The 17,749-nt window shown below is 56.7% G+C and overlaps 5 protein-coding genes across 5 annotated transcripts; 3 read left to right on the forward strand and 2 right to left on the reverse strand.

Moving 5' to 3' along the window:
* The first annotated feature begins 532 nt into the window (after positions 1–532).
* DICSQDRAFT_135321 (uncharacterized protein) lies at positions 533–1,251 on the forward strand. The gene is made up of 4 exons (XM_007364351.1): positions 533–665; positions 734–802; positions 880–1,026; positions 1,095–1,251. Exons 1-4 carry the CDS (start codon positions 543–545, stop codon positions 1,176–1,178), a joined length of 423 nt encoding a protein of 140 aa, XP_007364413.1. The 5' UTR covers positions 533–542; the 3' UTR covers positions 1,179–1,251.
* A 1,657-nt stretch (positions 1,252–2,908) lies between these two features.
* DICSQDRAFT_135324 (uncharacterized protein) lies at positions 2,909–6,535 on the reverse strand. The gene is made up of 3 exons (XM_007364352.1): positions 6,419–6,535; positions 5,744–6,176; positions 2,909–5,690 (listed from the first exon to the last, which is right to left on the reverse strand). The coding sequence occupies exons 1-3, from the start codon at positions 6,467–6,469 to the stop codon at positions 2,980–2,982; spliced, it is 3,195 nt and encodes a 1,064-aa protein (XP_007364414.1). The 5' UTR covers positions 6,470–6,535; the 3' UTR covers positions 2,909–2,979.
* Positions 6,536–6,744: 209 nt separating this feature from the next.
* DICSQDRAFT_135325 (Isochorismatase hydrolase) lies at positions 6,745–8,329 on the forward strand. Its single transcript, XM_007364353.1, has 7 exons — positions 6,745–6,831; positions 6,880–7,130; positions 7,205–7,269; positions 7,404–7,446; positions 7,529–7,683; positions 7,828–8,005; positions 8,071–8,329. The coding sequence occupies exons 2-7, from the start codon at positions 7,061–7,063 to the stop codon at positions 8,181–8,183; spliced, it is 624 nt and encodes a 207-aa protein (XP_007364415.1). The 5' UTR covers positions 6,745–6,831; positions 6,880–7,060; the 3' UTR covers positions 8,184–8,329.
* Positions 8,330–9,769: 1,440 nt separating this feature from the next.
* DICSQDRAFT_146045 (RNA-binding domain-containing protein) lies at positions 9,770–10,871 on the reverse strand (the record flags this gene model as incomplete). The annotated part of the gene is made up of 5 exons (XM_007364354.1): positions 9,770–10,171; positions 10,231–10,314; positions 10,369–10,497; positions 10,548–10,748; positions 10,869–10,871. The coding sequence occupies 5 exons, from the start codon at positions 10,869–10,871 to the stop codon at positions 9,770–9,772; spliced, it is 819 nt and encodes a 272-aa protein (XP_007364416.1).
* A 137-nt stretch (positions 10,872–11,008) lies between these two features.
* DICSQDRAFT_103584 (60S ribosomal protein L18) lies at positions 11,009–12,098 on the forward strand. Its single transcript, XM_007364355.1, has 5 exons — positions 11,009–11,057; positions 11,119–11,205; positions 11,260–11,304; positions 11,365–11,742; positions 11,794–12,098. Exons 1-5 carry the CDS (start codon positions 11,055–11,057, stop codon positions 11,839–11,841), a joined length of 561 nt encoding a protein of 186 aa, XP_007364417.1. The 5' UTR covers positions 11,009–11,054; the 3' UTR covers positions 11,842–12,098.
* The last annotated feature ends 5,651 nt before the right edge of the window (positions 12,099–17,749 follow it).

A 17,749-nucleotide genomic window follows, 5' to 3' on the forward strand; every position in this document is an offset into this window, starting at 1 on the left:
ATTCCGCAGAACATCGTCCTTGGCCGCCCCTCGTTTGCAGCCTTCCCTCCAGCGGCTGACCTATTTCCCGGGACGGCACCACCACAGTAAAGGGCTACTAAGGACTTGTTTCAAACTCCAGAGATGGAAGAGACCGGGTCCGATGGCGGAGGAGGAACGTTGGCGGAAGTCTTTCGTGTGGGGAAGCACGAGGACAAGATAGCGGGGTGTTGATTACGGACGCTAGCGCGCCGCGTCGTTGCGGGCATCAGTCAACCCATAGCGAGGTGCGCATCCAGGGTCGTGGCTTCGTTCGCATTGTTCGCCGTCTCCTTTGGTCGGTTTCCTCCCCTACTTATTGGCCCGACGCATCCCAAACTCTCGTTTCCCCATTTTCTCCCACTTCCTCTCTCGCTAGTTCTACCTCTCGTCTCCGTTATCTTCACTCCTTCATTCCCCAGTCTCGAGATCATTCCCGCATTGGAGGTGTTTCGTGTTGTTGTAGAATCGGAACTCAATATATGCGCCCTATTCATCTCCCATACCCATCCTTCACGCTGGTCATGGCTTCTTCTGGGCTGCCAACTTCCGACCCTTCTCGTCTTCCCGCCTACCGGTTCTCGCATCTCGGTCGGTTTCATCCGTACCCCAGGAGCGCTCCTCGACGCGCCGAAGATGCCCTCATGGTGCGTCAAGCAGATAGTGTCTCATCATATCAGATCTGACGGTTCAGCACCCGCTCTCCGCCCTGCAGCAAACCGTTGACTACAGGACAAGGACGGGCTTGGACCCCATCCTTGAAGAGCCGGAGCCAGTTCGCATTGTGAGCCTTCCCCTCCTGCCCCGCCCTGTTGTCGACGAAACCTGACGCATCATCCCCCCATCCCCCTCACCCCACAGCGCCCTCTCGTCGTCTGTCAGGAAATCCCAGACGGCGACGTGTCTTCCTTTGAGCTTGACTATCCGGTCGTGGGCGACACGGAGTTCTTCGACCAGAATGCTGCGGCTCCTATGGAGGTAGGCGGAGGGCTAAAAGCAGGTCTCCTGGTGAGTCCATTCCGTGTCAGAGTAAATTTGCGTGAGATTATCGTTGAGACTGATTGGCTTTGGCGCAGCATCTGCTCGTGGCGCTGCGTCGTCGATCCCTCGCTCTGTTGGCAGCCGGGGCCTTTCTAAAGGGCGAACGCTGGACGAAGTGAGTGCTGTGTGTTGTGCTTGCTGTCGCCTTTTGCTTGGGGTTCGTCGTTGCTCGTACCGTCTTGTCATCTTCTCTGCCGTTCTTTCCCTCCCGTTTCTTGTTGCGACAGCGAATTGAGCGTAGCCTTCCGTCAAAAATAGACTGTACATATCCCGCTGCCTCTGGCCATCTCACCACTCACTTGAAGCATCTAGCTTAGATACTTCCATCATCTGATAGGTTTCCGCTACTTAGGATCTCCAGTGTATTATAAGTCTCATTATCCACATGGCATCGCTCTCTTGCTAGTAGTTTTTGCTTCGTGTACATCATATTACCATCTCTGTGGAATAACTCTTGTGCTCAACAAACATCCATTGACAATTGACAACACGTTTGTTTGACTCGTTCACCAGCTCTCCAGGGCGGGCATTGACTCAGTTATAATCGTTCTGCCGCGTTGCCGCGTTAAACACTACTGACCCGCACCCGCACGCCGCCAAAAGCATCGGAAGTCGTCGAGAGGATCGAATCAAGGAAATTACTCATAAAACATCAACAACTGTAAGGGCATACCAAAGTTAGGTGGGAGGGAGCATAATTGAGCCATACGCAGGACCAGCGTGGCGCGGTGACAGCAGCGACCAAGAGAGCGTAATGGACATTCACAAATGATCCACTGGACGAAACCTCTGAAGAGGTGGCTGGGTCCTCGCTCTAGGGGATGGACAGATAGGTGTGCGATCTGTATCTGCTGCATCCTATAGCTACTTCATCGAGTTGGCCGTCATATGTGTGTATATGGAACAAGGAGGGGGTGGGGTCGGGATCGGGAAAATACCGAGTCAATAAGGAAGGCAATAATACATAGCCCAGCCGCAACTCGCGCGGCGTACACCCGCCCTCAGACCAAACAGGCAACGACCGATCAAGGCCGTACGCACTGAATGGGAGAGACTGGGGACGGCGACGAGAGAGACGGGGGCAAAAGAGCCGCAGGCTCTGAGGGGTCGTACGTATGAGACAGTGAACTGAACTGAACCCAAGCGTGATGGTAGAAGCACAGGGATGATGAGGGTTTATCTACGCCATATATGAGGTGTAGGTGAGTTTACAAAGATGTCCGTGCGATGGGATGCAAGATGGAGGACGGTGGGGAACGAGGTCAGGCGAAGACAAGCCAGACGTTCAGTCCGTGAGAGGGGACATCATGGGGGGTAGGAGGGATATAGGACGCAGCGAAACAAAGCGAAGTAAAGTCCGTGACATGGGGAACAGCGTGGACTGCATACGTGGCGGTATGGAAGGGACGGAGCGCTGAGGACGGAATGAGCATCTGCCAGGATTGAAGGCATCGTACGACATACCCAATAACTTAGATATCCAACAACCCTGCTTGCGTCTTCTGAACTTGAACACCGAGGCCAGTGACGGTTGCGCGACTTTTCTTTCTCTCCTCTTCCATGCGGAGCCTCAGCCTCTCAAGCTGCCTCTCCTTCGGAACGTAGGCCCGCTCCTTCGCAGCAGATACAGTCGCATTCACAAACGCTGAAGAGGTACGAGTGTGGCCAACGGGGCTCGACGTAGTAGAGCCGCTAGACCCGGAGCCCGCGTCAGTCGAACGGGGAGACCACAACATCGACGGGACAGGTATAAAGTTCGTGAGCGTCTGTAACGAGAACCGTGCAGCGAGCGTGGGCGACATCAACGACGGGGAATAGGAAGCGGGCGACGACGGAGAAGCGGGCTGGGATCGAGTGGAGGCATACGAGGTTTTCATATCCGGAGCCGTGGAAGGGGGATGGGGCGTGACTGAGGGTGACCTAGAAGCCACTCCGGCTGTAAACAGCAGAACGCACGGGGAGATTAGATACACACATACTCGAGAAAGAAGTGCTGTATGGGAGCCTACTGGGCACAGGGGAGGTCATGACAGGGATAGCACTCGGTTTCGGGGAGGTGGACGCGCGCTGGGGCTGCGGGATCATCGACGCTACCTTGGACGGTGTGGAAGGCGAGCCGCGGGGCTGAGGAATGAAGGTGGGGGCAGTTGCGGAACGCTTGAGCGGGGGCGTGGAGAACACTGTAGGTGACGGGACCGCACGACGAGGGACAGGCGCTGCAACTTTTGGAACCGTAGGCGAAGAGACAGGAAGAGGAATCATCGACGGTGAGGAAGAACGCAGACGAGGGATGGCAGACGGTGAGGGGCTGCTACGCTGGGACTTGAGCTGAGGCAGCGTAAAGCTGGCGTCATCCTCGTTTTCGTCAGCGAACTCGAAGAAGCTTGAAGAGTCGTTGACAGATTCGGACGCCGAGGACGTGGTGGTCATGGAGAGGTCCGAGGAGCTCGTATCGGCTTCGCCCTCGAAGACGTAGGAAGGAGGCGGGTTGAAGGTGAACTTGATCCCGCCCTCATCAACTTCGCCCACAAATTCCTCATCATCAGATTGATAGCTATCGTCCTCTCGCACGGCTCCCTCTTCTTCTTCTTCTTCCTCCTCCTCCTCCTCTTCCTCGAAGACGATATCGAGCGAGCGCTGCGGCGACTCGACCTCAGGGGAAAGGACGACATCGCCGACGTCCGCGGGAAGGACGAATGGAGGGAGGTCGTCGTCGCACTCGGCAAGTGCCTGAGCGAATAGGCTCTTGTTGCTCTCAACAGAGTGCAGCCTCGAGTCGAGCGGAGGCGAGTTATCTACATCCTCTAGGCACCCGAAGAAGCGATCGATGTCTTCGCTAGGGCGGGGCGCAGCAGGGACTGAAGCAGGGCCGGACGGGAACGTCCACGCCTTCGACAGCGACTTATGGCGCGCGTGGTCCTGAACGTGCGTCGGCTCCGCGGGAGACGGGAGGGGAGAGGGTGACACGGAGGGCGAAGGACTCGTGCACAGCGAAGGCGCCGAGTCGGCGGAGTCCGTCGAGAGACGGGGCGTCGCGGCGCGAGAGTACTCCATGACCGACTCATACGACGTGGAGGTAGGGAACGCGTACTCGTCGCCATCCTCTTCGTCCTCATAACCGGCTAACCCGTCATCTTCGTCGTCACTAGTCGTGTCATCGTCATCCTCGTCGACCTCCTGAACAGCCTTGAGCGCGGGCTGATGATCGTCATCGACGGACTCGACGTCCGTACAGGAGCTCTCCGAATCGATCGAGCGGAAGCCGAGGCCGCGCTTGGCGTGCACCATCGTCCGGGACATAGGGATACCGTTGGCGGCAGCGTTGAAAGGCCGCGGGGTATCAAGAAGGCCGGCATGCTCGAGGTCGCGCTCCATCTCCTCGCGCTTCTTCCTCTCTTGGAGGAGTTCAGCCCGAAGGCGTGCGCATTCGTCGTCGACGTCCCGCAGGCGCTCAACCTCAGCCTTGAGGGTCTTTACCTCATCCTGAGAGGACTGCAGGCTGAGGTTCAGGGCCTCGGAGCGCGCAAGCGCATCGTCTGCCTGGGTGGTCTTGTCCGCAAGGGACCTCTCAAGGCCAGATTTTTCGACCTCAAGGAGGCCAACGCGCTGTCTGGCGACCCAGGCATCGCGGCGCTCGACCTCGAGACGCTTGGCGTGGATATCAATCTGGTGTTGGAGGTCGGCGACGCGCGTACGCCACCCATCGACGTCCTTCTTGAGCTCGTCGCGCTCGGCCTTGAGGTCAGCGATGAGCTGCAGCAATTCGTCCGACGGCTCAGAGGGTGCAGAGGATGACGCCCAAGAGACATCCGAGGCGCACGAGACAGGGCGCGACCTAGACGAGCGTGCGAGAGCGCGCTCTAGATCTGTGATGCGCTGGACGAGGGTCTCGTGCGCCTGGAATAAAAAATGCTGCTCGCTCATAGACAGAGGGCGGCCACGCTGCATGTTAAGTTTGCCCAGGTCCATGCTTCCAGAGGTGGAGACGGACGTAGATCGGCGCCTGTCGAGGGTGCTCGACGTGGGGGTCATCTCGGGCGTAGGGAGGCCGTATACTGACACCGTCTGAGCGTCGCTATTAGACACGTACGAGATGCTGCTCCGGCGGGCAGGGGGCGATGCAGTCACACTATTCTCCGTCATGAGGTTTAGCGAAGGGCGGCGGTTGACCGCGACTTGGGTATGCGTCGGTGACGAGGACATGATGAGGGATTGGCGCTTGTTCATTGCAACGTTGCTGCTGAGCGTCGAGCTCGGGGAGGAAGTCAGAGTCAACGACTTCAGGCCCGGACGGGGACTGGGCGTCAGCGTAGGCGTGGGGATATCCGCCTGGATAGATGTGTTCAAGGCGAGCGAAAGGGGACGCAAATTCAAACTCGCCGGCCGAGGGCGGATGGGGGCAGGGGATGCCGTCGTCGCTGTGACCGGGACGGAGACATCTTTCGCTGGACTGGAAGTGATGTCCTTGCCCTCTTCTTCCTCCTCCTCTTCCTCCTCAATGAGAGTACCGAGCATCTCGCTCGAAGGACTAGACGCCATGAACTTGACAGAATCGCGCTTGTTGCTAATCAGGGTGTTGAGTCCTCCACTGAATCCAGCTCCTATGCCAGGAGGGAAGGACGGCTTCGTAGCTATTGCTATCTTTCAGCAAGACAAAAGTAGTCGCCGGCTGTGGGATACTTACGGAATTCAAAGTTTCGCTTGGGAACTTCAGGTGCGTCGAGCTCTGGGATCTCCACCGAAAAATTCCCGCCTGCATCCTTGCCTTCCAACGCCCACAGAGCACGCCGACGGATCGAGTCCTTGTCCCCAAGGTTGATGTTATCCTCTGAGCTGGATATGGGAATGCTGGGGAGGGAAATGCCCATCAGATCAGCCGACTCCCGTCGAGTCGACACCGACGAGCGGCGACGGTGGTGAGAGTTGCGCTTTGCGCCGCTGATAGAGTTACGAGTGGGTGACTGAGGTGGCGAGTCATGCACAGATGATGTGGAAACAGGTGTGGGAAGGGAGAGAGGTACGGAAACTGAGCTGTTGCGGGAGTGTGAGCGTGAATGGCGGGCTGAAGGATTCACGCCCGAAGGCGACACTGGTTTGCCAAAGCTGAACGCGTTCATCTAGGGGAAGTGTAAGCTCAGTGACTCTGCGACGACGAGGCTAGAAGAGCGCATCCGCTGCCCCCATGATTCCATGATGAAGAGAAAGGTACATGCGCATCACACGAAGGTGCAAGCGGCCTAAGCGGTGAAATTGAAGCGCAGGCTCTCGTAAATGAGACTGGGCAGTCAGTCCCGTTAAGAGATGCCAAGACTGTGGGATGCGGGTACAGAGGATATGCTGGAAATGGACGGCAACATACCCTCAACCGTTCGGCGTCGACGCCGTCCTGATAGTGAGAGTCGTGGTCCATGATAATGATGGTAGGGGTTTTTCTTGATATACAAAAATGAAAGACAGTTCCGTGACGGAGAGTGGGAGACCAAAGGAAGGACAGGACCACGGCACAAGCCAGGAGGGGGCCCGTAGGATCCGGCGGAGGATGAGATGGCAAGGCAAAGCGGAGGTCGCAGCGGGCCCCAGTGGTTCGTTTTGTTTCTCCCCCATCTCCGCTACGGTCTTTGCCGACCCGTCCCATAATGGACTTCACGTGGCGCCGGAGACCTCGACGCTCGCGACCCGGGCAACGGCATCATCATTAGTCCTCGATAACTCGACCCTCGACGTTGCCCCTGTCCCCCTGCCGTCCGACGCGGAGACGTGAAACAGGGCCAGGTAGTCCACATCGAATATAACAGTCTGATATACTACTAACTGGAGTAGACAGTTTTCTAAACGTACGTCGCGACCGACGCTAGCGTGCGGCCTTCGCGCGACGAGCCGAATAATTGCCGTAGAAACCAGCCTTGTGCCGCTGCTTGAGCCTCGAGGCTCTCCAACTCGAAGTCGAGCACCGTCTGCAAGGTGACCCCCCCGCCTCCGGCAACCATCGGACGTACCGCACATGGCTGCGGTGGTACGATTGATACCAGGCCGCACGGTCTTCTTCGTCTGCGATATACAGACACGCTTCCGTAGGTCCGCTTCTCTGTTCCCATCTTCCCATCTCACGTCTCCGGCAACCTTCCATCGAAATGATAATTTACAGGCACGCTCATACACGGCTTCGATCATGTCGTCGCAACGAGCGGCAAAATGCTCAAACTAGCCAAGGTTTGTCTCTGTGAGGCTGCGCACGGTGTGTACAACCGGATGTACGAGTTGTTGTACTTCAGGCTACTATCGCCCATGCTCGGTATCTCCGTCCATTCGACACTTACTATCCCAATGTCTTCCCTTCCTCACAGATTATGGATGTCCCGGTCATAGCTACGGAACAGAATCCCCGTGGTGCGTTCTGCATCTGCGCCCTGGCACACGAATATAGTTGACCTCAGCTGCCTTTTGTTCCGCCGCGTTCTCTGGGAGACAGTACTGGGGTCCACCGTGCCTGAGCTCGACACCGCACCGCTCGGGAGCCTCTACCTCGGAGCGTACGACAAGACGGCGTTCTCCATGGCGATACCTCCTATCATTGCACTGCTCAAGCAGCACGACTTCAAGTCGATCGTGCTCTTCGGGATCGAGGTCAGTGCACTGCGACGGTCTGACGGCCAGATCGTCACTCGAGCCAAACGCTGATCATTGATGATATATCTCTGACGCCCCCGTGCGTGGTACCTGTGACCGCGGCTTGACCTACGAACCGTTCTGGAATTGATTGATGGCTAGTCCCACATCTGCATCCTGCAGTCCGCCTTCGACTTCCTCCAGCTCGGCTACGACGTGCACATCCTCGCCGACGGCGTGTCCAGCTCGCGCCCAGAGGAGGTCCCGATCGCGCTCGCGCGCATGCGCCAGGCGGGCGCGCAGATCACGACGAGCGAGAGTGCCGCGTTCGAATTGCAGGGTGCGTTCCTATCAGCGATATCTACTTTTGACACGCCACAAGTGATTGACTGGACCGAATCGCAGCTGACGCCAACAAGCCGAACTTCAAGTTCTTCTCGCGGGTTATCAAGGAGGAAGCGGAGAATCGGGAGAAGGCACTTGAGGCACTTCTTGGCGGGTCCTCCAGCAAGCTATGATTCTTGTCTCGGATTCGGGGAAGGCTGGGCTGGAAGGCTCCATCACTATGGGTGACAACCCCATAAGCGCGCATGAAGCGGGCTATGGATTCTAGCAAAGCTCTGCTCACTGCTTGCTATGTAGAGCTGTATTGGATAGAATACGGGTGCCAATGAAGAGCAATGTATCTATCATGACAGTGTGAGAGCAGGGACGGGGCAAGAGGAAAATGAAGTATGAATACAGCAAAGCGAAAGTTGACTACAAATGAACGACGGAATGAATATAATACACTGGGTTAGCGAGCCTATAGATTGGGTTGGGACAATAATACTCAAAACGACAGTAGGGAAGTGAGGACCTACAATCTGAGCTTGTGGCGCAGTCAAGAAGGACAGTGAGGTGTGACGACCAGGAGTCGGGGAGCAGGTCGGAGAGGATGAACAGTCCGCGTAGGGACCAACATCACATTTTGGGGACGTGAGCTAACCTCAGGAGTGGTCTTGGTATTGATCAGTGCGGTATTGGTAGTCAGAACAACTTGTAGGTTGCTTACAGACATACTACGCAGTCCTGGCGGCTTTGATGTCAGTCAATTTGGCACAGGTGAGTATAGTGTGGCGCCAACGGTGCAGCAACGGCTGGATTGGCTGTATCGCCACATTGCCACCCCTGGATCCCCACCCATGCAATCGTTTGCAGGCTGCGTGCTGCGTCGATGTCGCAGAGGGTCTCATGCACCGTCACAGGAGCCATCTCTGGTATTCAGGTTCCAACCGCTCGGTCTGCAGCCAATGACGCAAAGGCTGAAGATATGCGCATCATTCCTTCCAGCACATCGAAGCCTCGACGTCCATACTATGTACTTCAGCCGAGAATTGTGTGGCTTCACGATGTTCGGATGTTCGTCCTTTGGTGCTGGAGCACGCAAAATGTATTCAACAAGGACGGGATCATCATCATCATATTGCGTTGTTCCTACAGTACATCAAGCGAACAGATATTGTACAGTGATCATACGCACCTGTCCAGACGTAGCCTACCCAACGAGCGCCACACCCGCGAAAGGCCGAGAGGGCCTACATGAACCGCAAGGCAAATGTTGCAACTTCAAGACGATGGGTCTGAGATCCGCGCCGGTACCATAACCAGGCAGCTATCGCTCGATGGCAAGCTACGTAAGTGTCAGCAGTTCGATTGAGGGCGAGCCTTACCGACGGTGATGCGCGACGGCAACATTCATCCGTATACGGCAACATTGGGTCTTTTCACGGCGGGCGCTTGACATGCCCATCTTCCGCCTTCAACTACCAGACGTCTTGAGCTTGCAAATATTTCATGTAGTCGTAGGAAGGTACAAGACATTGGGGCGGTACGGAAAGCAAACTTGACAGGTTGATTTTTGTGCTATTGAAGGAGAGAACGGAGTCCAGAGACGGGGAAAGGAACAACTTGAGGTTACGTAAGACTTGCGGGTACGAGACCGCATCGCCCTTCTGCTTGACTATCTTCTGTGCCCCAGGCTTCCACAGTAGGCCGCTCGTTCCAAGAAATCAAAGCATAGCCACAAGTGAGCACACGTAGAGACAGTCGACGCACGGTTGCTTCACCAGCGAGAGTCCCCGTTGCCATTAGCAGGCAGAGCGCTGGAAGACGGAGCGTCATAATCCCGAGCGCGAGTGGGGCTACTGCCCCTCGGGGGGCTCCTCGAGTAGCTCCTGCGCCTTCTATACTCCGGTGAGTAGCGCGACCGAGGAGGTGGGCTGCGGCGATCACGCCAATCCCTGTTGTCCCTGCCGTAGTGATCACGGTCCCGCTCGTCGCGGTCGTAACGGCTCCTGTACGGGTCACGGTCACGACGGTCTCTGTCATCGTAGCGATCATTATCCCGGCCAGAGTAGGAGTCGCGGCCTCGACGACGTCTGTGACCCATGTACTCCCCGGGGGTGGGGGCGTGTGGGCGATCAGTGACCGAATAGTCAACACGAATACGTCGGCCATTCAGTTCCTAACATCATCCGTCAGCTATTTCCGATCAAAGGTAGCTAGACATAGGGTTGCACGTACCACACCGTTAAGCTCCTTGATACAACGGGTGGCCTCTTCTGTGGTGGACATAGTGATGAACCCAAAACCACGCGAACGGTCTGACTGCTAAGGAACATTAGATACATGCTGGGCGGAGATGAACACAAGATGACGTACCCTCTGGTCGTACACAATCACCACCTTTTCAACGCGACCAAACCGGCTGAACTCGTCGTCTAGATCACGCTCGGTAGTGCGGATGCTCAATCCGAAGACCCCCAACACGTTGGAGGGATTGGGCGCCTGCTTCGCCGGGTAAACACGAGGAAGACACGCAAAAATAGAAGAGGACGAACAATGGGCGCGTGCGGCGGGCGGCGAGGAGGCGGCGACTTGCGGTAGCTCGAGGACCGTTGAGGACTCCGAGAACGGGAACGCCCTCTCGCAGGAGGAAGGTCTCGGTCGCGCGAATCGGCGGTAGGCCCGGCCGTGGGCGGCGGTGGCTCCGTACTGTACGCTTCGTTGTAAGGGTCGGCGGCGGGAGCAGAGTCGGAGTACTGGATGAAGAACAAGGCAGTGACATCAAATCAGTTAGCACGAATCAAAACAGCCTAGGACGAGCACGCTGAGGCAGGCAGCGGGCACGACGTGGCAAGCAGCGGAGGGAGCATACTCACCATGATGGTTGGCTTGTGCAAGAGGTTTGGCCTTGTTTGGTGGGCTGGTCGTGTCAAATTCAGAGTCCGCCCGAGCGCTCAATCTTAATCTTGGGTCATGTACAGTTCTCAGCCACCGCTTGCCACCGCCGGACGCTAGCCTGCTTACCCATACGACCCCGAACCGCAAATTCCGGCAAGAGCAAGATGGTGAGCTCGTTATGCTGCTCGATGTCCTCGAAGTTCGTCTTCATACAGTATATACGTCCAGGGTATCGACATCAAAAAGCACCACGTCAAGAAGGGCAACCGTACCGCCCCCAAGAGCGAGGATCCCTACCTGCTCTTGCTGGTCAAGGTGCATACTCAGTCCTCGTACACCAGTGAAAAGTACTCAGTCCTTCGTCTGTAGCTGTACCGTTTCCTCGCTCGGCGCACGGACTCCGCCTTTAACAAGGTCATTCGCAGCTATCAAGGTCCTTTGGGTGGTGTGGACTAATCCGTATATCTCAAATAGACGATCCTCCACCGTCTCTTCCTCTCGAAGATCAACCGTCCCCCCGTTTCTCTTTCCCGCATCGTCAAGGAGACCGCGAATGCGCCCGAACGTGACTCCAAGGTCATCGTGATCGTGGGCACTGTCACTGACGATGTCCGCCTTCTGGAGGTTCCCAAGCTCTCGATTGCAGCCCTTCGTTTCACTACTGCTGCCAAAGAGCGCATCCTGAAGTCCGGTGGTGAGGTCCTCACTCTCGACCAGCTCGCGCTCCGTGCGCCTACTGGCTCGAACACCATCTTGCTCCGCGGCAAGAGGAACACCCGCGAGGCTGTCAAGCACTTCGGCATGGGCCCGCACAAGCACAAGAAGCCTTACACTATCTCGAAGGGCCGCAAAGTATGTACATTGAATCAGTCATTATCATATTGTGTCTTACTCGTTGTGTAGTTCGAGCGTGCTCGTGGTCGCCGAAAGTCGCGTGGCTTCAAGGTCTAAGCATGCTTCTAAAATCGACGTGCAGTCGATGGCATGCAACGGCAGCTGGAGGAGCAATCGGAGCAGTCGGTCCTGCGTGGGGGTTTGGCTGGCAGTATTAACCACATGCATGCGAACAGGGTCGCACTTCCTCACGATTGTTATGTTTACGCGTATCACCCTACTCATCCCTGTATGACCCTTGTACGGTTTATCATGCTCTCTATAGCCTATGCCACCTCCTCTCTTGCGTGACGGTCTCCGTCATCTTGATGTCTAAACCGAAGGTGCGTCAGCGGGACTGGGACGGGATGTCGAAGTGAAGTATCTCAATCCTCGGAGAGAGCTTGTGCGAGGTGGTATGCGGATGGGAGGAGTACAGTCCTTCGCAAAGGGTGCTTGTACAGGCCGGAATGCGGTATGTATCGTTATTGTCCTCGCTTGGTTACCAGGTTTGCCTGACCTATATGCCATGCAGATCCACTTCATGAGTTGGCACTCATCTAGAGGGGCAATCTGGTCCGTAGGTTTGAAATCACTGCAAGGCAAGCAACCACACTCACTGAGCCACAAGTCACTACATAGCAGCATGCGATCCGGTGTTCAGGTCGTAGGGGTCAGTCATTCTTGCGACATGCGGCGGCGTATCTCGGTATCTGGGTCCAGCGACACTGTAGTCACATGTCCAGTTGGCTAAGACTACTAGGTCCTTCTTTTTTCAGAGTACGTCCTAGTCTTAAGGCAGCCAATCACTTGCTCCACGATGAATAGACCGATGCCTTGAGGTGAGCGTACACCTCATTTCCACCGTGCTCATATAGCCCGATTCAAAAAGTGCCCTTTCGTCCTGCGCTAGCCTGACTTACATTCCGACTGTGTCCCCCACCTATACCGCACATTTTCGCGCCATCTTTCGGTCATCCGATCTGACCTCGAGCTAGGTTTGTCCGACCCTACGGGCAAGACGTCCTGTGTGACATGAATGGTAGATAGGGCCCGTGTCGAGTCACCGTTCGTGCAATTCTTCTGCGACATCTGGGATTATCAGAAAGCAATCTCTGGAAAAGGGTTCAGACTAGGTTCCCGTTGTAGATGTGTAGCTCAAGATTGAGGTCGAGGTCGAGGTTGAGGGCCAGGGCACGATCTCCGAGGTAATGAGGTGCGTTGTAGATCTCTACCCTACATGTCCTCTAAGCTGAGTCTGGCCTATCTGCTCCAAACCGCCTATTGGTTTCGATACTCTGGACGCGGGAAGCAGTGTAAGCTTCTGAGAGTGTCCTACCGGACTGTCGGCCCCTGACCTTATGAAGCTGTGCTCTTGTGCCTCCTGAGCGGCAGTATTGCGGACTTCGGTGACAAACTGGCGTTAATTCACACCAGCACCGCGAACACCGTCCGCACTCCATCTCTTCTGCCATGCGCTACGGTCGGGACTCTCGCCCTCACCGGAGAGCCGTGACCCAGACCAATTTGAAGGCTCACTTCCTACAACGCGATGCCTCGACCACCTATCCCTGCACTGCACCTCGGCGAATCCACGAAAGACGCGCCCCTGGAACTCTGCGGCCGCTGGCCTGTTCGGCTCTACACCTTGTCAACGTGTGCACGAGATAGACAAATTGCAAAGCGCGGAGTATTTTTCAGAGCGGTCTGGATGTAATGCTCGTCTTGTGGGAGCTGCTAAGTCACGGCTCGCTCATTACCTGACAGCGTAGCTGATGGGAAGAAGGTAGCTGTCCTAGAGGTCTCGTTTATTGCAACAAACCAATGCTCCAGCGCAAGGTCCCGAGGGCGTATGACTTGATAAGCCGTCAAACGTCAGATCGCCCAAACGCACCGAGATGCACGGGATGGAAGCGAGCCTTCATGCAACCTTCCATTCCTACTTTGGACAGCGCGTGGGTACGTTGGGCCATTCATTCTGCGTCCTCTAACGGCTCATAACATGATTTGTCGTGGCATCGGTAGGAAACTCCATGATGCTACTGTGGGGCCAGACCCGGACCGCGCCGGGGCTAAGACGCCATCGTCGACGGGGAATCACTCAGCTCTTGGCCTCCAAATAGCATTGGATGAGACGTCTCAGGGCGGCGCATACAGCTCGGCGGCAACGTGCCAATTCACTAATGCCACGCTGGATAGGTTAACGGACAGGGAACCGAGAAGGCGCGAAGCGGCGTCGAGCCGCGACCGAGGTCCTCCAGTAATTATGGGCTGTCACCACCGAGATCCCTTCTCGACTGGCCCCTTCACTGGTCTATCCAGGATCATTGGCGACGACCGACCGACAGATACCGACGGTATTGGCTCCGATGAGTTTCATCGTCCTTCTCTCACCTCAGCGGCGACCCGTCGAAGGGTGTCGCTCTTTTCTTGACAACACAGAATAGATCGGACGACGTGTCAAGCTCGTAATTCTGTGTTCGCGGCTTTGCTGGTCGCTAATCTTCGAGATCGGAGTCCATCTCACAGCGTCGTGCGTATCTGGAAATTCTGAGCAGGAGGACAGTATGCAGATCGGACGATCTGTCCTGATCCCAAACAGGCCCTGCGCCTAGACAGCAGATCCACCCAACCCTGATTCATGGCTGCTTCTGACGATCTCACGCGTTGATGCATGATCCAGAGGGACAAGTTGATCTATCGACGGTCTAAGAATGTGCAGTTTCACGCTTTTGCTCGTACGCTCCTGAACTTAGCTCGTCGACCAAATGCATGCTCGTGAGTATACTTAAAATGCATCGCGCTCGTTATACATCGAATTTACGGCTTGTTTTGCTAAGCATGTCCACGCCGCCGCCACCGCGGCGGAGATCGTCAGTATCACAAATCCCTGTTTACCATGTACTCCCCGCCGCCGGCACTAGTTGCCAACTCGACCGGGCGAGAGCTTTGTAGGATGTTCAACGGCGATCGAACGGTGAGATAGATACGCACCAAGCCTGCCCTCTACGGCTACAAAAGTTCCACCGTTGACGTGAAGACCTTCGATCCTCGAAGGCGCCGAGCGGAGAATAACTTTGAGTGAGCGCACACAAAGTGCACACGGAATCGACCCTCCGACTGCCACAAAGGACGCGCCGACTACGTTCGCTCACGTTTGGAGGTGGAGCATCCCAAACTCTCCAGCCTCGTGAGCAGCTCGGTCTAGTCCCGGGACTTCCTCACCAAGGCGGCAGCACGGACGAACGGTTCTGGCACGCTCGAGAACTGCGCGGCTGTCACACGGGAAGACCGATTTGCTTGCTGGGTTCAAGAACGATAATTTTACGACGGCGCCGTTCCGCGATGCTCAGATTGCACAAGCTCGAGCGGGCCTGTCGGGCGACACAAAGAACATGGTGTTGCAGGGAAGGGAAAGGGGTTTGCCCAAGACCACGGCGCAAGGCCGTAGCGTTGCATGCCTCGACGTCCATTTGCGAACTCCAACGGAGGATTTGTGTAAGGATGACTTGCTGGGTCGGACGGCAGGCTGCGGGAGCTCCGAGCAAACGGGCGCTCCGCTGCTCCGAGAAATCATCCCGCCAAGCGCGGGCTCGGAATTGAGCGCGGCGTCGGCCACAGGCACTGCGGCGGTTTTGGTTTTGGCACGGCGTCGAGAGACATGGATCGCAAGTCGTCAATAGATCATCCGCCAGCAATGTGAGCTTATGCGCGCGGTACCACTCTGCAGCTAAGTTACCAGCTGGGCGTCGGGCGCCGGGTCCAGCGCACAGGCTACGAGACGCTTCCTGACATGGAAGAAAAGAGTGGTCAAGTAAGGTGGAGGTGACGTGCTTCGGCACGATTGGAGAGCGCACGTGTGCTTCGCGCCGCGGAGAAAGGTGGATGTTCGATTTGGAAGACGATAGTATCGAATAGGTATCTCGTCACTGAGTATCTCTCGCGCGTGGGCCCGGTGGGTGTTCTCCGCGGAAGATACCTTGACACGTGGACGCCTAGGGCGTAATGGCTCGCTGAAAGAGGCGCAAGCTGCAAGACTACATAGCTCGGGTGGATCAGAGCGTCGATTGGGAAGTTGCGTCGCGAGCGGTATCGTGCGCGACGACGCAGCTTGCGGGTCATGACCAGCGGGTGCGCCGCTGTATATCTAAGATCATGCTGTATGTACCCGGGACATCGTGTCCAGCCACGAGGTCAACCGGGACCTCCGCATATTCAATGCACAGTATCGAGTCTAGGACATCAGAGCACGCTCGGCGAGGTCGGAGGCGACACACTCCGGAAAGGGAAGAAGAACGCGACTCGAGCCCCACTTGGCCAGGCCATGCTACGAGCCACTGGGGCCCTGGGTCGGAACGAGGACGTTCGCGTGCACGCGCATGCTCGAGCTTCTCGGAGGGGGATAGAACGCGCCTGCTATTGCCCTCATGCAGGCCGCTCCCGCTCCCCTCGCATGCCGTGCACGCCTGGATCGACACAGGCCGCCGACCACTGCCATGGTCGCCACCGCCGCAAGAGATCTGGCGAGATGAGATGTAAATGTAAACGGATTGCAACCGACGACGTGGACCATGGGACGGTGCCGCTGGGAGAGAGAGCGGGAGCTCGGCCTGTAGGAAGTTCAGGAACAGGAAGCCGCCATCCCAAACCCTGCGGTGTAATAGCTCAGCAGCCAATGACAGGGGGGCTTCGCACGGCGAGGCCAGCCGATCGCGTCCAATATGTGCGCGGGCTCTAGAGCTTGCGCGCGCATCCGGAAGGCTGCGTTGCACGAAGAGGGTGCGCAGTCTGCATTTTCGACGTGTCTCTTAGCCGTACCTGCATATACAAATGCTGGCGCAAGCGCGGTACAGAGCAGCGCGGCGGTGAGCAGCACCGTGAGTGCCGCGATGACGCGGGTGTAGTCAAATCTGCATGAAGCGCGCGTGGAAGAGCAGATCGTTGACGTACAGAGACACGTTATGATGAGAGTGTGGTTAAGCTTGCTGGAGGCGCCAGAAAAAGGATGGACGGCGGCGATACTTATGGCAGATTGGCGTCGAGCTATGGGCACCGGGAAGAGCATGCCGTTCAACCTCAAAAACGTGGTGATGCGCAAGAGCATGGGAGGGTATTGTCTGTAACAGGCCCTGAGAAAGACCAGAGCGGAGAGGCGCTCGGAATCTATGTCAGAAAACGCGTCGCGGGTGGGCTGGATCATATGCATGATGGTGGGAACGCAGGCAAGACATGGCTTTGAGATAAGGCCTAGCGCTCTAGGCCAACGATGTAAGTAGGAACGTAGGGCTCGAGTATGGAAGGGTAGGCTAACGGCTATTCCATGTATGCTGTATGCAGACACGGAGAGACGGAGCGGGGAGGGTCACGCGGACTGGAGAACGTTGCGGTAGCGGATCAACAAAGGAGGATCGATGGAGAGTGGCATATCGTGGCTTGCCTCGCGGCAGGGGAGAAAGTTCGAATTAGAACGAATGTGGCTCAGCGCAGAAAGCGCGAAGCCACGAAGACACACGGGCTCACGGAAAAGATGCGAGGATGGACGATTGGCTGGGTGTGTTAGGAGGGGAGAATGCCGAGATGGTCTGCACACATTCGACCGAGCCGTGGGACGGTAGCAAAGGGATGAAAGGGAGACCGGGCTAGACTCGATCACGCGAGAGGGCGGGCGGGGAGAAGTTGGACCGAGAGTCAAAAAAATGACTGTTCACATCAGAGCGAAGAGCATTTGGGAGAGGGATGACATGAAAAGTTGGACACGGGCGAAGCGGACGGACGTTGGGCCCGAGGGCGGGAGCGGTCTGCGGGCTATGCGGGAAGGCGAGGGAGGGCTTTGTATACCGGGGGGGACGAGGAGAGGGCGGGGCTAGGGCTGAGAGAGGGGCGACGGAACCTTGCCCACCCAGACGTTGTTTCGGGCGGGAGGACCCCGGAAGGTAGGGGTGACAAGGGGCGCGGGTGGAAGAGGGTTTGGACTCCGCTGATGGGG

This window comes from Dichomitus squalens (assembly GCF_000275845.1).
Source record: "Dichomitus squalens LYAD-421 SS1 unplaced genomic scaffold DICSQscaffold_8, whole genome shotgun sequence".
In the NCBI taxonomy this organism is placed as follows: Eukaryota; Fungi; Basidiomycota; class Agaricomycetes; order Polyporales; family Polyporaceae; genus Dichomitus; species Dichomitus squalens.

Excerpts from the sequence above, each read along its gene's own strand:
- DICSQDRAFT_135325 (XM_007364353.1), top strand. The coding sequence starts at position 7,061 with ATGGCTGCGGTGGTACGATTGATACCAGGCCGCACGGTCTTCTTCGTC. Across the intron at positions 7,447-7,528 it reads TACGGAACAGAATCCCCGTG|TACTGGGGTCCACCGTGCCT; the intron begins GTGCGTTCTGCA and ends TCTGGGAGACAG. Across the intron at positions 8,006-8,070 it reads TGCCGCGTTCGAATTGCAGG|CTGACGCCAACAAGCCGAAC; the intron begins GTGCGTTCCTAT and ends ACCGAATCGCAG.
- DICSQDRAFT_135324 (XM_007364352.1), bottom strand. The coding sequence starts at position 6,469 with ATGGACCACGACTCTCACTATCAGGACGGCGTCGACGCCGAACGGTTG. Across the intron at positions 6,177-6,418 it reads TCGACGCCGAACGGTTGAGG|ATGAACGCGTTCAGCTTTGG; the intron begins GTATGTTGCCGT and ends CACTTCCCCTAG. Across the intron at positions 5,691-5,743 it reads CAAGCGAAACTTTGAATTCC|CTACGAAGCCGTCCTTCCCT; the intron begins GTAAGTATCCCA and ends AGATAGCAATAG.
- DICSQDRAFT_135321 (XM_007364351.1), top strand. The coding sequence starts at position 543 with ATGGCTTCTTCTGGGCTGCCAACTTCCGACCCTTCTCGTCTTCCCGCC. Across the intron at positions 666-733 it reads GCGCCGAAGATGCCCTCATG|CAAACCGTTGACTACAGGAC; the intron begins GTGCGTCAAGCA and ends TCCGCCCTGCAG. Across the intron at positions 1,027-1,094 it reads GGCTAAAAGCAGGTCTCCTG|CATCTGCTCGTGGCGCTGCG; the intron begins GTGAGTCCATTC and ends GCTTTGGCGCAG.
- DICSQDRAFT_103584 (XM_007364355.1), top strand. Across the intron at positions 11,206-11,259 it reads ACCTGCTCTTGCTGGTCAAG|CTGTACCGTTTCCTCGCTCG; the intron begins GTGCATACTCAG and ends CTTCGTCTGTAG. Across the intron at positions 11,743-11,793 it reads CTATCTCGAAGGGCCGCAAA|TTCGAGCGTGCTCGTGGTCG; the intron begins GTATGTACATTG and ends CTCGTTGTGTAG.